General features: G+C 39.9%; 2 protein-coding genes across 5 annotated transcripts in view; one reads left to right on the top strand and one right to left on the bottom strand.

The window, feature by feature from the left end:
- LOC102686174 (astrotactin-2) overlaps window positions 1-16,125 on the bottom strand; it is a 627,894-nt gene that overhangs the window by 162,279 nt on the left and 449,490 nt on the right. The gene's annotated exons all lie outside the window — the stretch shown is intronic.
- trim32 (tripartite motif containing 32) lies at window positions 7,497-13,666 on the top strand. Its single transcript, XM_069183295.1, has 2 exons — window positions 7,497-8,002; window positions 9,533-13,666. Exon 2 carries the CDS (start codon window positions 9,553-9,555, stop codon window positions 11,491-11,493), a length of 1,941 nt encoding a protein of 646 aa, XP_069039396.1. The 5' UTR covers window positions 7,497-8,002; window positions 9,533-9,552; the 3' UTR covers window positions 11,494-13,666.

Raw genomic sequence — 16,125 nt, 5'->3', positions numbered from 1 at the left:
CATCAGCTTCAACAACATGGCTTGGCTAGCTTGTTCCATACTCCCACAAAGCTTGGGGTCTAGAAGTGCCTTCCTGCTATCAATTTTAAATGCACTGCCATGTCATTTCAATTTGTGTTTCACTCTTCATTCTGCAGGGTTGATTTTGTCAAAGCCTTTGTGAAAAAGGTTATGGTCTTTCCTCATGCTTACTCTGCAGAGGTATGACTGATGTCCGACTTCAAAATAATTCTCCCTGCATATCATGGAAATATCAAGGGCACAAGAGTGCTTTCAGCAAGATCACAGAGCCAGCTGTAGAACTTTAGAACTAGAAGGGTTACAAATGGAAGGAAGCTATTCAGCCTAACTCAGTACCCTCACTTTAGCACACACAAGTCCCTTACGTATCGTACAATGTAGCAATTTAGCTAAACTAGTACAGTACATAAACTTGTGTGACCATTTTGTACGGTAGAAGCACATACGACCCAAGCTATACATCTATTAAAATTACATTTTATGTTTTTATGTTTTATCTACAGGACAGAGAAAATCAGTTTAGAGCCAACAAATACAATTGGGAAACTTGTGAATTTGTTAATGATGAGTGTTTATAGCCCAGCCAGAAATTATTTTCAAGCGCCATTTTATTCTGTGGAACAATCTCAACTGAAATGCCCCTCTGCAATGTCAAGAAGCCTTCGAATCATTCGCATATTCCTTGTAGAAGCCCTAACGCACCAAAGTTTTGTTAGGATAGTTCTCGAACAAGAACAAAATCCAGCAATTAGTACTGCTCTTCAACTTACATGAAAGCACCCAATAAAAGCAGGGCTTTTGTTTGTTGTTTTACTTTTCCAAAACAAACCCACAACAGCTCTCATCTGCATGCATTAACATGAGCTCAGTTTTTTGGGAAAAAGAAATAAACCCCCTCTAATTTGAATGTCCTTGAGAGAGAAGATGATGGAGAAAGCTAAGTCCAATCTGTCTACCTGTCAGATAAAAAGACAAGCATTATATGCGATCAAAGCGCACAACTCCTGATCAGTTCCCAACTTCCTAATCTTTCAAAACAACACACAAAGCCTAGGGAATACTATTCTCTTCAGCAGCCCTGAAAGGGTGCACCCCAGTGCAGATATTAATGAAGAATTGTGCAGAAAAAAAATGAAGAACAGTGATTAAACATTTTTAAAGTATAATCAATAATCTCAGATTCCTTTTTATATGTTAAAAATTACATTTTAAAACTTTTTTAAATCTTTGTCCCCCTCTGTTCCAATACCATTTATTAATTCTGCTTATCACAATTATCAGTACACCCCAACATATACTGTAACATTCTGAAAGAGAAATGTGACAAGCTCAATGGGCAGGAAATATGTTAACCAGGGATTTGTCCGTTCTTTTGAGCACTTGAAATTGTGCATGTTGTGGCAAACTAAACCTGCAGATTTCCAAACTGCTACAGTATACTGTATTATTTCAGAAGACAGAAGCTTCATTTGGTAGAGCAATATTACTCTTAAATTCCTAGGAGAGATAAAGACTACACAGATACTGTAAGTACTGTACTGTACATTACCCCAATAAGTCAAGTGTTCATTAGACTTTTTGGCTCTGTAGCAGAAAATTCCTCAAACCCCTTTAGAGTTTTGTGATCAGAAGCCCTCTGCAGTTATTATAAAGTTGGAACAGGAGAGCAATTAATTTAACTCTCTTGTCACCAACCTTGTCTGTGTGAATTCACCAAAAGTAGCAATATGAATTTACTAAGTATTTTGAAGCCATAATAAAGATATCAATATAATTGGAATGTAATGTAATTTCTTAACTTCAGTTTAATCCACTGTATGTGTTCCATACTGGCTCCCAGACTTTAAAGCTTTCTAAAGAAACTTACAAGACATTTTAGCATCTCAATTAGCAAGACAACAGTGTTCATGTGGTTGCAGAGCACTGACTGGATCAGATTCATCAACTTAAAGTTCATCTGTAAAGATGGAAACCGCATTGAATTCAGATATTGAAAAGTCCTTAGGCTCACAGCACCATATTCTTGGTAACACAAGCGTGGTATTTAGACTCACTGTGTGGAGATGATCTAGTATCATATTCCATCAAGAGTTGTTATTATTCTTATTATTGCTTTGGAAATTCCTTCTGTTCAGAACATTTCTGAAATACAATCTGAATTTCTTCTATCAGCATAAACAGATGGCCTGGATCACATTGCTTATTAATTTTCCGCAGACAGTACATTTTTCAAACGCCAACAAATCAAAACAGAAAACTTGGGAAGACAGGGTGAAAGACAGTACCAGAGACTTTCATATCACCAGAAAATACAAAAATAATTGCAAGCACTAAAAGTACTGCTCAATTTGCACTCAGAAGATTTCAATTTTTAATTCACTGCATTAAAAAGGATATGCATATTTTCAAAAGTAAAGCATACCAAGAAAACACCTCAAGGACAACTGCTTAAACACTTACTATCACACTATAACTTTCAGCATGCCTTTAGAGCAATACAGACACAGTGCATACTGTTCCATGCGCTATTCATTCTTCAGTATTACTATTACAAAGATACTATGCATTTTCCCACCATGGTAAAGCTTAAGATTCTTCAATGTAAAGAAAATAAAATAAAACTGAACTTCTGTATTTCCTATAGTATTATATTGTAACGCTTACGGCCGACAAGCACTGTGTGTAAGAGCGGGCGTACCAGAGCAGGTGACGTCACCGCCCTTCCCTGTGATAGCAGGACTACAGCTACTGGGCTGTTGAGAGATCTCTCTTTAGCTCACGGGGCTGGGTCGCTGCAGCGAGACGCGGGAGTCCCGGGTTCGAGCCTCCAGTCGGGATGGGGCCGACCAGATGCGGCAAGGGCGCCCGCCTGAGCCCCCGTTGCGTTACAATATTCATTTCTCTAGCTTTAACATTGTATAGTTCTACAGTTCCTCAAAACATTGTAATAACATTGCAAACCTGCTTAGTTTTTTGCTTATTTCACATACACATGTACAATTCTTAAAAGAATTATCAACAAAGAGAGCAATAAGAGAGTTGATGTGTGTTTTCAGTTGGTTAATTATTCTTATTGTTCCCTCTGAGTTCTCTCTCTTTGTTCCTCCAGAATTAAACGTTCCTCTCCTCCAAAGTAGCTTTTTTTTCAACTTTATCTCTTAACCTTGGCCAGCTTAAGCAGTGACCAGAGTTTTGATGCAAAAGTTCTGATGATATAATCAAAACATTTGGCAGAAACCACATTTTGCAAAATAGCTCAGAAAAGCTCAGGTTAAGTTGTGTGGGAATGCTTCAGTGTTGAGTCAAGGCTTATCAGGACTAAAAGGGAAACTCTGATCTTTTTGAAATGGAGCATATTAAAAGGCATCTGAAATGAAACTTGCATCGGAGGTTCTTACATAGTGCTAGCCTGAGCCTGACGGAAAAACACGATGTTCTGTTCTAAATATGGAAGCAATAAAAATAAATGGCTTCATCCAGAAAACCCTCATATTTCATAAGTTTTCTTCATTATTCCTGCTTGTAACAAAAATTAAATCCAATATCCATTTGCTTGGGAATGAGGCTCCCACATAGCTGAAATAAATCCAAAATGTAATGTTTGACCAAGAATGACACGAGATATTTAGTACTAAACATCGTTTCAATGTTTCTTCTGCAGTAGGCACTGTTTTGGGAGGGGTAGAGAGGTGTAGGGGCAGGTGCTTTTAAGGGATTTTTTAAAACCTTCACTTTTGTCTAAAATAATTTAAAAAAATGTACCTGGGGTAGAACTAGCTCTTCTGCTTGAGAAAAAGACTAATGTATCTACTGTATGTTGACACTTCAGTTTCATTTTTTAGATAATGTGGGCAATACAAATGGGAAACATAATGTTAGGATATATAATATAATTATATATAGAAAGTGTAGAATTTAAAGTTCAATTATGTTAAAAATTGCACAATATTGATCACTATGTTACCAAAATAATCTTGCTGCTCTGGAATAAGTATACAGTATAGAAGAGAGACCGGTTACATTCTCAGGCTCGAAGAGAGCAATAAGGAATGCCCTCTTCTGATATGCTAAAAACTTTTTTTTTTCAGTTTCGGATGGACAAAGGACACAAGTGGATTCATCTGAACGCTTCAAAATCCTCAAAAACACTGACAAAGTCAACACTTTGGGCTTCTTCAACAGTAAAAATATGAACCAAAGGGAAAACATTAGAAACTATGGGGATGTACTTTTGCACAAACATTGTTGTAGTAGTACAGAATAAACTACCCAGTAATTCTGTCAAATCTAATACCTTGGCTTCTTTAAAGAAGAGGCTGGATGAGATCTTTGGATTACTTAGCTAATATTGACCAAACTATGCATATTGTATCTTTCTAGCAAGGTCTAGCTGTAAACCCATCTTGAAAAGCATACAGATAGAAAGACCTTTATAATATCTCTCTTCCTTTATATACTATATGTTATTCTTGGTGTATCTATACATTTTGGAGATTCATAATTTTGTATAATTTTTACCAGAAAGATTTTTTTTTCTGTTAATATCTGAAATGTAAATCCAAGTAGGAAATCCCATTAGGTCTTTATAAATGACTCTTGACGTCTACAGTCTGTAGTAAACCTCATTTTGCAACTCTGGAATGTGCTCGGAATCAGTGGTCGCCAAAATTGTGTTTTGCCCTTGACGATGCCCTCTACATTTCTGCTTTCACTTTCAAATGACGCATATAGAAATACTGCTCGCCCACCTCCAAAGTTTCTGTTAGCCCTGAAAGAGTTTTGAGTACCTTATAAATGGGATTACATTTCATTTAGCATACAGTTTGTACTTTTCTTTGAGAATACTCTTTCATTTTCCATTTTAAAAAGTGGCATTTAATGTGAATCAAACAGAATGAGGTACAGTAATATTCATAATTCAACTGAAACAGCTTTATTTCCTAATAGTAACTCTTGGTATGAAAAAAAATTTTTCCTATTTTCACAGCTGTTGACCTCTGAGGGCACAGTCCAGCTGAATTTTACCAAAACAGTAGGACTGTATGCAATGATCCATTAACTCCAGGGCAAACAGATTATTGAAAAAAAAGATAATGACCAAGGAGTAGGATATTTGTCTGGGTTACAGCCCAGCAAATCCAACAAAGCCAAGTAGGTCAATTTCAGAAAGTCTGTCTAATTTCATAACTTAATTTGTCTGAAACATTAAAACATTTCAGCTGGAGCATAAACTTCAGGATGTTTTTGAATCCTCTCCACCAATCGAGAAGCAGGGATTCACTACTCTACTCTATAGGCTACTCACACATGCTGACCAGCACAACTTTCTGTGAAAGAGAGAAAAAGCAAAGTAAAAAACGCAGAACACAGATTGTAATCAGTTAGCTATAATCCCGACGTGTATGGTAAGTGTAGCCTAGCACTGGCTGGGGTAAACACAAGCCAGATACCCTACAAGGAAAATGAGTAAACTGATAAGCGAGATATTTGGTAAGGTCAAGTTAAAAGGGAATGGGATTTTATTATTTTCAATAATTTCAATAAATATTGAGCATGTTTTTGTTTTTACATAAACCTCCAATTAAACCAAGCCCTGTTTCTCCCCAATAAAGCTTGTGCCAGCATTGAATTGGGCACCATCTGCTTATGACTGATAAATGCCCTTTCCACAGCTATCCTGGCTTATTCATGCTCAGGAGCCCATGCTTCTTCTAAAGGGCATCTGGCAAGACTGAAGGAGAGACGCAGCTCTCACAGACTCCTCTGCAATCTCCCGGGCCCCCTACAGGTCACAGATTGTGCAAGTGTCACAACCCCGAAGAAATAAGGCACTATATCTCGGGGGGAAAAGCAGCACAAATGCTGCTACTTTCAATGGCACTGACCAGCAAACCATCATTATTTGTGCTGTTTGCGGTGGTGTCAAGTTAACAGAGCTGTTACAGTCAGCTAATCGAGTATACTGGACTAGAACTAAAGATGTCTGGACTGTAGGTCTCAGGATGCAATCTAAGCAGTCATTTTTATAATAAAGATTAATAATACATTTAATTTGATATGGTACTTTTTTTAGTACATTTTACTGGCTGCGTTACTCAGAAGCTACACATGCTGTCATTTTAAATACACTGTTTTCGCTCAGATGAACTCATCTGGATGATATGGTATTCAGTAATTCTCATGAGGAATTCATGAGCAGGATCTACACCAATGGACAACAAATCCCATACACAGCCTTTGTCACCTAACCCAAAGCATTTTTTCAACTTCATTAGACATAAATCTTGTATTATAACCTGAAAGTACACACTGCTACATGGGAATGATCAGTTTGATGACTGAATACAATACAATCACGTGCTCAAAACGCACCAGTTCCACAAAAACAAGGCAAATACACTAAATAATTCCTTTTAACACGCATACAAATCAATGCAAAAATGTGTATACTACCAATAGGTCCCACATTACAATTGTACAGCTTGCCGTTATGTCTAAAAAGCTACAAATCCGCGATTTGCTATGTTAAGTACTCCTATCAATTCGTTCCAACAGACGCTAATATCTCAATCTCTTATTACGGCTGCAAGACTGTATGCTACCAAAATATGTGCTCCTACCGCCATCTAGTGACAACACGTTATATTGGCTTTAAAATACCTAAAAACGTACTGTACTTTGAATTCAAAATACACGGGGCAACCTCAAAATGTCAATGATACAGATTAAAGACAAATCGCGAAGGGCAATATTTCGTCCATTTTTTTTTTATTCCAAAGGGAATCTGATGTGTTACAGCATTATGTAAAAGGCTCACTGCATATCATTGGCTTCCCACCATTGCTTAATTTCCTTCAACGGACGAATTACTTTTCTCTTAAACCCATGCATTTACCTTCAGAATACCTGTACGTGTGTGTCCTGTCATTCGTTGCGTCGAGTCTGTCCTCAAACTCTTCCCACAAACAAAACAGGTGTCATGGCTAAATTCCACTCTGGACCTTCTGTCTGAGGTTTTCCTTAATTTAATTAATTACAGCTGGGGGGAGGCCATTCTGTGTTCCTACAGTTCAACCCGTTGGGTAAGAAAGTGCTTCCTATCCTCGGAAATACACTTACATGCTACAGTACGTATTTTACTTCTCGGTTTTTCACCGTTCGTTCTGAAAAGTCCACCGGGTTGAGTTTGTTAACGCCTTTGGGGATTTTGAACACCTATAAGATCCATTTGTATTTTTTTTTTTTTGTGGGACTGCAGAATGTAGCACAAATGAGCCAGGTGGTTGCTGCACTTCAGTGGTGAATAAAATCGGTCTCATCCTACCTATGAAGTATTTCAGGATTCTTTGGGATGAAAAGCGTTATTCTGTACTAATGCAAATACAATGAATACGTTAAGTCGTCACCTCATCAAGAAAAAAAGACTTGCAAAACTCTGAAACTCTCTCTTTTGTTTTCCTTTTCCAGCTGAGCTACAAGTTACTTAAACACCAACCTGAACCAGCTGCACCTGTTTACGAGCTGGAAGAGGTCGAGAACGGTCTGACACTGGAAAATGTCCCTTGTGAATTTAAGGTAAGTAATCGAGAACTCAGCTAGAACAAAAAAAAAACAGACAACCGAAGGATGTGCTCTGGACATATTTATATATGAAACATCTAAAAGCAGTGTCAAGTAAATTCTCGGTGTGGGGGAAAAACAGAAAGTCTGGGACCCGAGGAATTCCTCACAAGGAACTTCAAATCCCAGGAAGTCGCACTGTGACTGCTGTTGACAATTGCTCTCTCCTGCTTCATTGATGCTTGACGCCGCCAATCGTCTTGAGAAACGGGTCGCACTGCGTACGGAGAGGCCAATGAAATACCTCTGAAGGAGGGAATAAAGTTTCAGGAGACGTCACAGCCCGAGCCGCAGTCTTGCCTGGCACAACCGGGAGCGGGGTTTTCGGCCTGGGGATCTGACATTGGCACGGAAAGTGCAGGTAAGAGCACAACCAGCTCCCCAGCTGTGTAGCATCTCCATTTCGTTAATGCAACCCGCTTTGCGGAAGCAGCCGGGGTATGTGTGCTTTCTGTGCTGTAAAGATGATACTGCCGTCAGAGGCCTCCTAAGCAAGGTGTCGCTTACTGCTTCTTGGCACAGAAGGCACACGATCCCAGTTACTGTACGATTAAGTCGAAACATCGTTTCATGCAAATACCTCGCTAGTTTATCGGTAAATTAACACCGGCGTGGATTCGCCGCTGTTTGCACTAGAATTGCTGTTTTGTCGCTAGTGGACGTCATGGTTTTATTTGCACCATCAACACCTTTGGTTTCGTATTTATCTTACTTTGTTTTGGTTTTTTTTTTGCTTGCGACTACCCCTTTCTACAAATCCGTGCACTATCCCTAAATCCTCTTCTTAAATGACAATATTAGACGTTAATATACTTTAAAACGGAATGCTCCAGAATTGCTTAAAATATCCGCAGCTTTTGAGCGATTCATCCCGCCTATTGCGTCTTTCTTTAAAGACATTTAACTGATATAGCCATTGATATGCTTTTTCGTTGGTGCAGTCGCTGTACCCTCATTATCACAAAATCATTCTGGTTGGCATTTTTCAGCAGCGTAATTTAAAGGGGCACTGCAGGCAGTCAGGGTGGTGCAGACAGTCACTAGACTAAGCCCCTACCCTCTTGCTAATATAGCTGCAGTCCAGCCTAGAAGAGTCTGAAGTATTCAGGTTTACGGCCTTTTGATTAAAGTGCTGTCCACTGCAGTAGTCGCACCGCGCAAATACAGACTGGTCTGGACCAAGGTACGAAACATAAGAAAGGATATGAAGGAGGAGGCAATTCGGTACATGTAGCCCGTTTAGTTGTTGGTAGTTGCTATCATTCCTGCAGTCTCCACTTTGCATGAGCACTAGGTACTTTGGAATTTTAAAAAAGCTGAGAAAGTATGGGGCTTGAGAGCGATTTTTACAATGTAAGTCAGTTCTTTGAGCCTGAATTTACCCATCTCATTTTGAATAGTGGTTGATTTAAGTATTTAAAATCTGCGAAGGCAGAGCAGAATCAACCTTGCAGGTTTCTTCAGAATCTACAGAGGCTATGAGCGGGGAGCTATTGTATGTGCAGGTGCGTTTAAGACAGAATGGGGAATCATTCTTTTTACAAAGGGATGTGGGAATGTGGAACAAGCTGCTCAAGCAAACAATCTGGTTTTTTCTTTTGCAAGAAAAGGCTGTAGGAAATCTTTGGATAATTTAGCTACAGAAAAACGAAACAAGCAAAATGGGCCTCCTCTTGTGTAAACCATGCTTAATGCTACTCTTAGGAACATTACAAAACGCATCAGTTCATTATACAGAAGTGCATCGTAGTCTCCTTCCAAGTTTAAAAGATACAAATGCATTACCAAAACAGGACGATTTATTCCACAGTGCAGTGCATTTATTATTGAGTTCCATCAGATCACAGACGGGGAAATTATGCTTTATCTCATTTGCTCCTCTCCTCGCCAGGTGGAATTGGCTACAGGATCATGGCCTCGGCTGCCACTTTGGACCCAGACGTGGTGAGAGAGGTCTTGGAGTGCCCCATCTGCCTGGAGACCTTCAACCGGGAGCAGCTGCGCCCCAAACTCCTGCAGTGCGGCCACACGGTTTGCAGGCTCTGCCTGGAGAAGCTGCTGGCGAGCACCATCAACGGGGTGCGCTGCCCCTTCTGCAGCAAAGTCTCCCGCATGAGCAGCATCTCCCAGCTGGCGGACAACTTGACCGTGCTGAAAATCATCGACTGCGCCAGCTCCGGCTCGGCGACCAGCCTGATGTGCAAAGGCTGCAAGAACCGGCTGCCCAGGCAGTACTGCAAGGACTGCGGCCTGGTGCTCTGCGATGCCTGTAAAGCAGAAGGGCACCAGCACCAAGGGCACATAGTCCTGACTGTCCGCTCAGCTGCAGAGCAGCGGAGGAAAGAGGTGGGCGCCAAGCTCGCCATCTTGCGGGAGACGATGGGGAATATCCAGAAGAAAAAGGCCATGATCGACGGCATCTCGAAGTCCCTGCGGCTGAAATACAAGGCCGTGCAGCAGGAGTACGCCAAAGCGGAGCTCAGGCTCCAGGAGGAGCTGACGAAGTCCCGTAAGGCCTTCGCCTCCTCGCTGAGCGAAATCGAAAAGCTCAACACCCAGATCCTGGAGGAGCACACCTACCTGCTGAACATCGCCGAGGTCCAGGTGGTGTCCCGCTGCGACTATCTCACGATGAAGATCAAGCAGGCTGACATCGCTCTGCTGGAGGAGGCCGGCGACGACGAGGAGCTGGACTTGAAAAGCAACCTGCCCGCGCTTTTGAAGCTGCAGGATCCGGAGCTGGCGAAGGTCGAACGTTCGGAGCCTCTGGACGTGGGGCAGGTGGTGAGCAAGCAGTGTACCGTCGACACAGACGAAGGCTCCCATGACATAGCTGCGCTGTCGCTGGATGTGTACCGTGACGTCGACATGGCGACGGAGGAGGCTGCCTGTGCGTCGCCTAGCATCAAACCCAAGCCAGTGGAAGCGGCGGCTGCTGGATCCCACCTGTGTCAGTTCATTAAGAAAATGGGCTGCAAGGGGAACCTGCCAGGAATGTTCAACCTCCCGGTGAGCATATGTGCCACCATGCAGGGAGAGGTGCTGGTGGCTGACCGGGGGAATTACAGGATTCAGATCTTCAACCGCAAGGGCTTCCAAAAGGAAATACGCCGGAACCCCAGTAGCATTGACAATTTCGTCCTCAGTTTTCTAGGTGCGGAGCTTCCCAATCTTATCCCGCTGTCGATAGCCATCACACCTCAGGGCTTAATTGGAGTGACGGACAACTATGATAATTCAGTGAAGGTGTATACAATCGACGGGCACTGCATTGCCTGCCACAAGAACCAGCTGATCAAGCCCTGGGGGATCGCCGCCATGCCCTCAGGACAGTTTGTAGTGTCGGATGTAGAGGGGGGAAAACTGTGGTGTCTCGCGGTAGACCGGAATGTTGGGGTGGTGAACTATAACCGGCTGTGTTCGGCTGTGCGCCCGAAATTTGTCACGTGCGACACCAGCGGGACGGTGTATTTCACTCAGGGGCTGGGGCTCAACATCGAGAACCGGCACAACGAGCACCACCTGGAAGGAGGCTTCTCCATTGGGTCGGTGGGCACTGACGGGCAGCTGGGCAAACAGCTCAGCCACTTCTTTTCCGAGACGGAGGATTTCCGTTGCATAACCGGAATGTGCGTTGATTCCAATGGGGACCTCCTGGTGGCAGACAGCGGCCGGAAGGAAGTCCTGCAGTTCCCCAAGGATGGGGGTTTCAACGTTCTTATACGGGAAGGGCTTACGTGCCCAGTGGGCGTTGCCGTGACTCCAAAAGGGCAGCTGTTGGTGCTGGACTGCTGGGACCACTGTGTGAAGGTGTACAACTACTTGCAGAGAAGGCGTTCATCAACCTGTTAGAATCGCAGTCACTTTGGTCCGCTTCCTCATGGGAATTCATATAGATAGGAGACGCGTTTGCAATTCAGGCACCTCTGCTGCTTTTCGGTAGCACAGCAAGCAATACAAATGGGTGTTTTTTTGAGAAAACAGGTTTGTTATATTTAAAAACCCAATTTTTACATCCATCAGTCCCATTTTAACGGCTCATTTCCAATGAGATTACTGTTAAGATAGATTCATTCTTTGTCAAATCAGCCATAACGATTTTGCTTATACCGTGTGTAAAAGAAGATTTACATTTGAAGATTTGCTGAAATACCTCCTTTTATTGGAGTAGGCAGGGAGCGATACTTTTAAAAACCTTTAGGGTTGTCATTGAGGATCAAAAAGGGATATGTAGAAAGTGAGAACCATTATGAATATATATGTAATGGTATCCAGGCAGATCTGCTCTAAAAGTCATCACAAATAACTACAACTGCTTCTGGTGTACCTAGGGGCCTTACAACTGAAATAAATACCCAATTGACAATCTCTAAGAGATTTTGTACATGCTTGCCTAAAGTAAAGGAAATATCACTATAAAATGAACATAATGCACAATATTAGGAGTTAGACTTGAGTTTAAACCAAACGAAACATAAATAAATACTGTATATAACAACAAAATCATAAAGGGTGAGTAATTTGTTTATGCAAGTGGTTTGTCACAGGGATACAGTGGTCCTCATATTTTCATTCTGGAAGATATTCTGAAAGATTTGAGGCAAGTGTTCTTATCATAGGATCACAAACTCTTCCTAATCCAATAATCCATGCACTAGGGCCAACAGTTATCATGTATAGCAGCAATTATCAAGCCTGGTTTCAAGGCAGCATTGTGGAGCATGATGGCAAAAATCGAGATGTTTCACCTACTGACAACTCTATCCTTCAGTTCATTCCTATGGTCAATGCAGACAGATATTGTATAAAAGATATTAGGCTATATGCTTTTACCATCGATCAAGGAATGGAAGGCAGGATTGGTTTGATGAAACACTGGCCGAGATGCAATGGGACACAACCATTTAGCAAAATCACCTTCTGGCAAAGCTCAAGCTGAGTTGACACCGAATGACCATTTTATTTGGGAGGTGTTCTGTGACATCTAAATTAAAATATCAGCTAACTGTTAGATTTGATTTGCTGCACATTGACATGCACACATTACTGTAGATCCTCAATGTAGCACCCCCTATTTAAAAAAAATGTATGATTCAAATTGTCTTTATAACAATATTACATTTGGAATAAAGCCATTCCACAACTACTTGAGTGAAATACAGGGAACTTTATTATCGGCTCTTCAGTAAAATAATTGAGCTGCCATTTCATTTTTTGATGAATGGCTTCTCTCGTGCTCTAAATAAACAAAAATCCTTTAATTTCCTAGTGAAAAAAATAATTATTTATTATCAAGAGCCAAGGATTACAAAATATAGTATTAATACATTTGTCTCTGAGTGATTCTTTTTTAAAATATATTTTATGACTGTTAAAATGGACTGATTCATTTTTTATACAGTATGAAACCATAAATATAACACACTTTATAACTGTATATCGTCTGTATAGTGAGCTTTATGATGACCACATACCATACCAACACCTTAGTCATTTGTACAGTAGGATTTACTTTGAACATGGTGATTGATGTTAAGTGTCATTGTGTTTACGTATAGTCTCCGAATAGAGGAAGATACTGCATAAAGACTAACAATGAGAATTCACCTAGTGATTTTTACTTGGTTTGCTTGGTAAATTGTAAAATCTGTTTCATTTAAATATACTGTAGGTTTTCAGGCTCCTGTATAAAATACAAGGTAAAAGTTCACTCACCTTTACTGGTAATTTATTCTACAGTATGTGTGTTATTGAACTTGGGTATGCCTTTGGAGTCTTCTAATATAAAACATATTTTCTAAGTTGTTTTGCTAGCCAAAGTGTCTGAAAACCCTGTGTTATATTTATTCTGATCACAAAAGTTATCAATCACTGTCAATTACCTGTTGTTTTACGTGTAAATGTTATCTTGCCATAAGGCATTGCTGTTATGTTACTGCAGTCAATGTTCTGTGTAACATGATTCCATTCACTTGTTTGTATTAATAAATACCTACTGAGTGCAATAAATCTTAAACTGCAGAAACCGGAGTACGAAAACATTTCTGAAAACAATGTGCTGTTCAAGGTGCCATAAAAATAGGTCTCATAGTGAAACTAGCCCTGTACCCTTTTTCAAGTTGGGTTCTCTTTGAAAATATTTCCAGATGCATACCTACAGTGTGGTTGAATAAATAAAGTAATTCTACACAGTTCCTCGGTGGTTACCTTCTGAATACATTTCTGCAGTGTGTTTTGAGTAATCCTAGGCTTTGATTTGTTAATTAACAAAGTAATACTTTTAATACGTTAGTATAATGGTTGGTGCTATGAATAGGTAGACAGCAGTACTTTAATTCAATGAATGTTTCAAACCTCATACCAGAGACACTGTAGCTTCGTCATACACAGAAAATGTCATGGAATATAAAATCATTTTTGATTTGTGTTTGAAATAAATTTTCAATGCTTTCTATTGTAAATTAAATACACTTTACAACTGTTTTGTAAGTGGTGCAGAGTTAAGAACAAATGTCCTCAAATGACCCTTTACTGAAGGTCTTTTTGCATTGAATTTCATTGGATATTCCAGGTGGTGAGCTCAACTGCAGATCTGTTATATGCCTCACAATTGGAATAATTGCCTAACTTTCAGAGCCTTATTATAATGCTTTGTAGAATGCCCATGTACTGTAGACGCATATTAGTCACAATATGAATTTATTAGATTTTGGTGTCATGTTCTGAAGAAATGAAGAAATTTAGGAGTACATGCACATAACAGATTTACATATAAGCTACCAATTAATTTTAAAGTAAAAGAGTAACTGTGTTGCTACAGTATAAATGTGTCTGCACCTGGTTCTGTTAAAGCAAGGCCAAAAGCAAGTATTGTTGCTCTAATCCGTTGGAGTATTTGGTGACAATATCCACATTTTCAATAACTAATTTTGTAATAATTTTTCAACATTATAATAATGATGTCCTTATACTTAACATAGTAACTTAAATATAGAGATACCATTAACTTTTCAACCTAAGTGTTATATACTATTCAAAGTAAAAGATTCTAACTTTTACCAAATTATATATTCAATATGGCCTTTCATGGTAGATATTTTCTGTGTAAAAGCATGTAAAGAAAGATGTAAATTCAAAGGAGTCTTTACTATAAAATAATTCCATTACAGTATGTTAAAGCTAATCAGATACAGCTTCAAACGTTCAGCAAGAGATATCTGAAACACAAAGGATAATTGCAGAATGTCTCTGAAAAAGTCATTCAAAAGTACTGGACTGGCTACACGGGACCTGAATCCTACTGACCTGTTATGGGTGGAGTTTTGAAAGGTCACAGCTACTGAAAATAACAAGCAATCTGAAAACATACAATTGCTTGTATGGAAAAATGTAGACCATAATTCAGGAGGATATTGATAACTGAGAGTCACCTAAGACCCTGACTTCCAGAAAATAAGCCATAATAAAGGATCAAGAAAGTGATTCACAGAATACAGTACATACTGTACTAGAAAATCTTCCAAATCACAACCATAAATACCAGCATAAAATATGTGATATTACAGGAACCAAAATTGGTGAGGCCGTGAAAATGCCTTTGTTTTTTTTTCCCAGGCATTGTTAATGTAATGTATTTATTTTTGTTTTTTATATAGTTTTTGTTTCTTCAACTTGCATACAAGAATCTGATTTCATTTTTTTTTACCCCGTCACCAAAGCTGGTGTTTGCTGTTTTTGCAAGACATTAAAACTGTCTTATCCCTGTGAAATCTCTTGAGAGAGCTTGAGATTCACAGTAAATCCCAAACCGTATAGGAAATGAGCTATGGCAAATAAAAAATTAAAAAGTGCTATGTTGCATTACCTCCTTGTAGCCCAATCGCGTTGGAGGCTCAAGGGATGGGACCTGACCAAGAAAGTCAGATCTCAGCTTTAAGTGGTGATGGTCAGCAAGTAGTAGGTTTTCTTCCCAATGGACTTTACAGACTAATGCCACAGTATAGCAAAAGGGGATACCATGCTGAAAGAGCAGTGTCAGGACAGTTCAAGTTGCATGGTCATTAAAGACGTCATGGCATTCTTCAAAAGAGTAGGGGTTTAACTCTCCTGTCCTGGCCTAATTCCATGCTGGGTTGGCATTATCTGGCCTATCTAAAGTTACCCTTTAATGCACTGCTGAGGCCTCTTCTCATTTCTCTATCTATTGTGTAGTGCCGCAGCAGTGCTCTTTTTAAACTACTAGGCAAAACAATGAAATCACCGCAGTCGTGGGCAGGTGGCTGGTCTATACAGCATGTAATCCTGGAGATTTAGTAAATATGAAAGAACTGTGCCCAATAATAGATCAAAAACCAGTAGTAAAAATATGTATATACTGTATGTACTGTACTACAGTGTATATTCATACCAAGGGGTGGTTAGAGTAAGTAATAATGCAGGAGGTTAAACAGTGCTGTTTATGTTTGTAATAATCTGAAAATTATT

The sequence above is a fragment of the Lepisosteus oculatus genome, chromosome 24 (assembly GCF_040954835.1).
Source record: "Lepisosteus oculatus isolate fLepOcu1 chromosome 24, fLepOcu1.hap2, whole genome shotgun sequence".
Lineage (NCBI taxonomy): Eukaryota > Metazoa > Chordata > Actinopteri > Semionotiformes > Lepisosteidae > Lepisosteus > Lepisosteus oculatus.
Note: the sequence above shows the minus strand (reverse complement) of the source record. Positions and strands in the feature narration are given on the sequence as shown.

Excerpts from the sequence above, each read along its gene's own strand:
- trim32 (XM_069183295.1), top strand. The coding sequence starts at position 9,553 with ATGGCCTCGGCTGCCACTTTGGACCCAGACGTGGTGAGAGAGGTCTTG.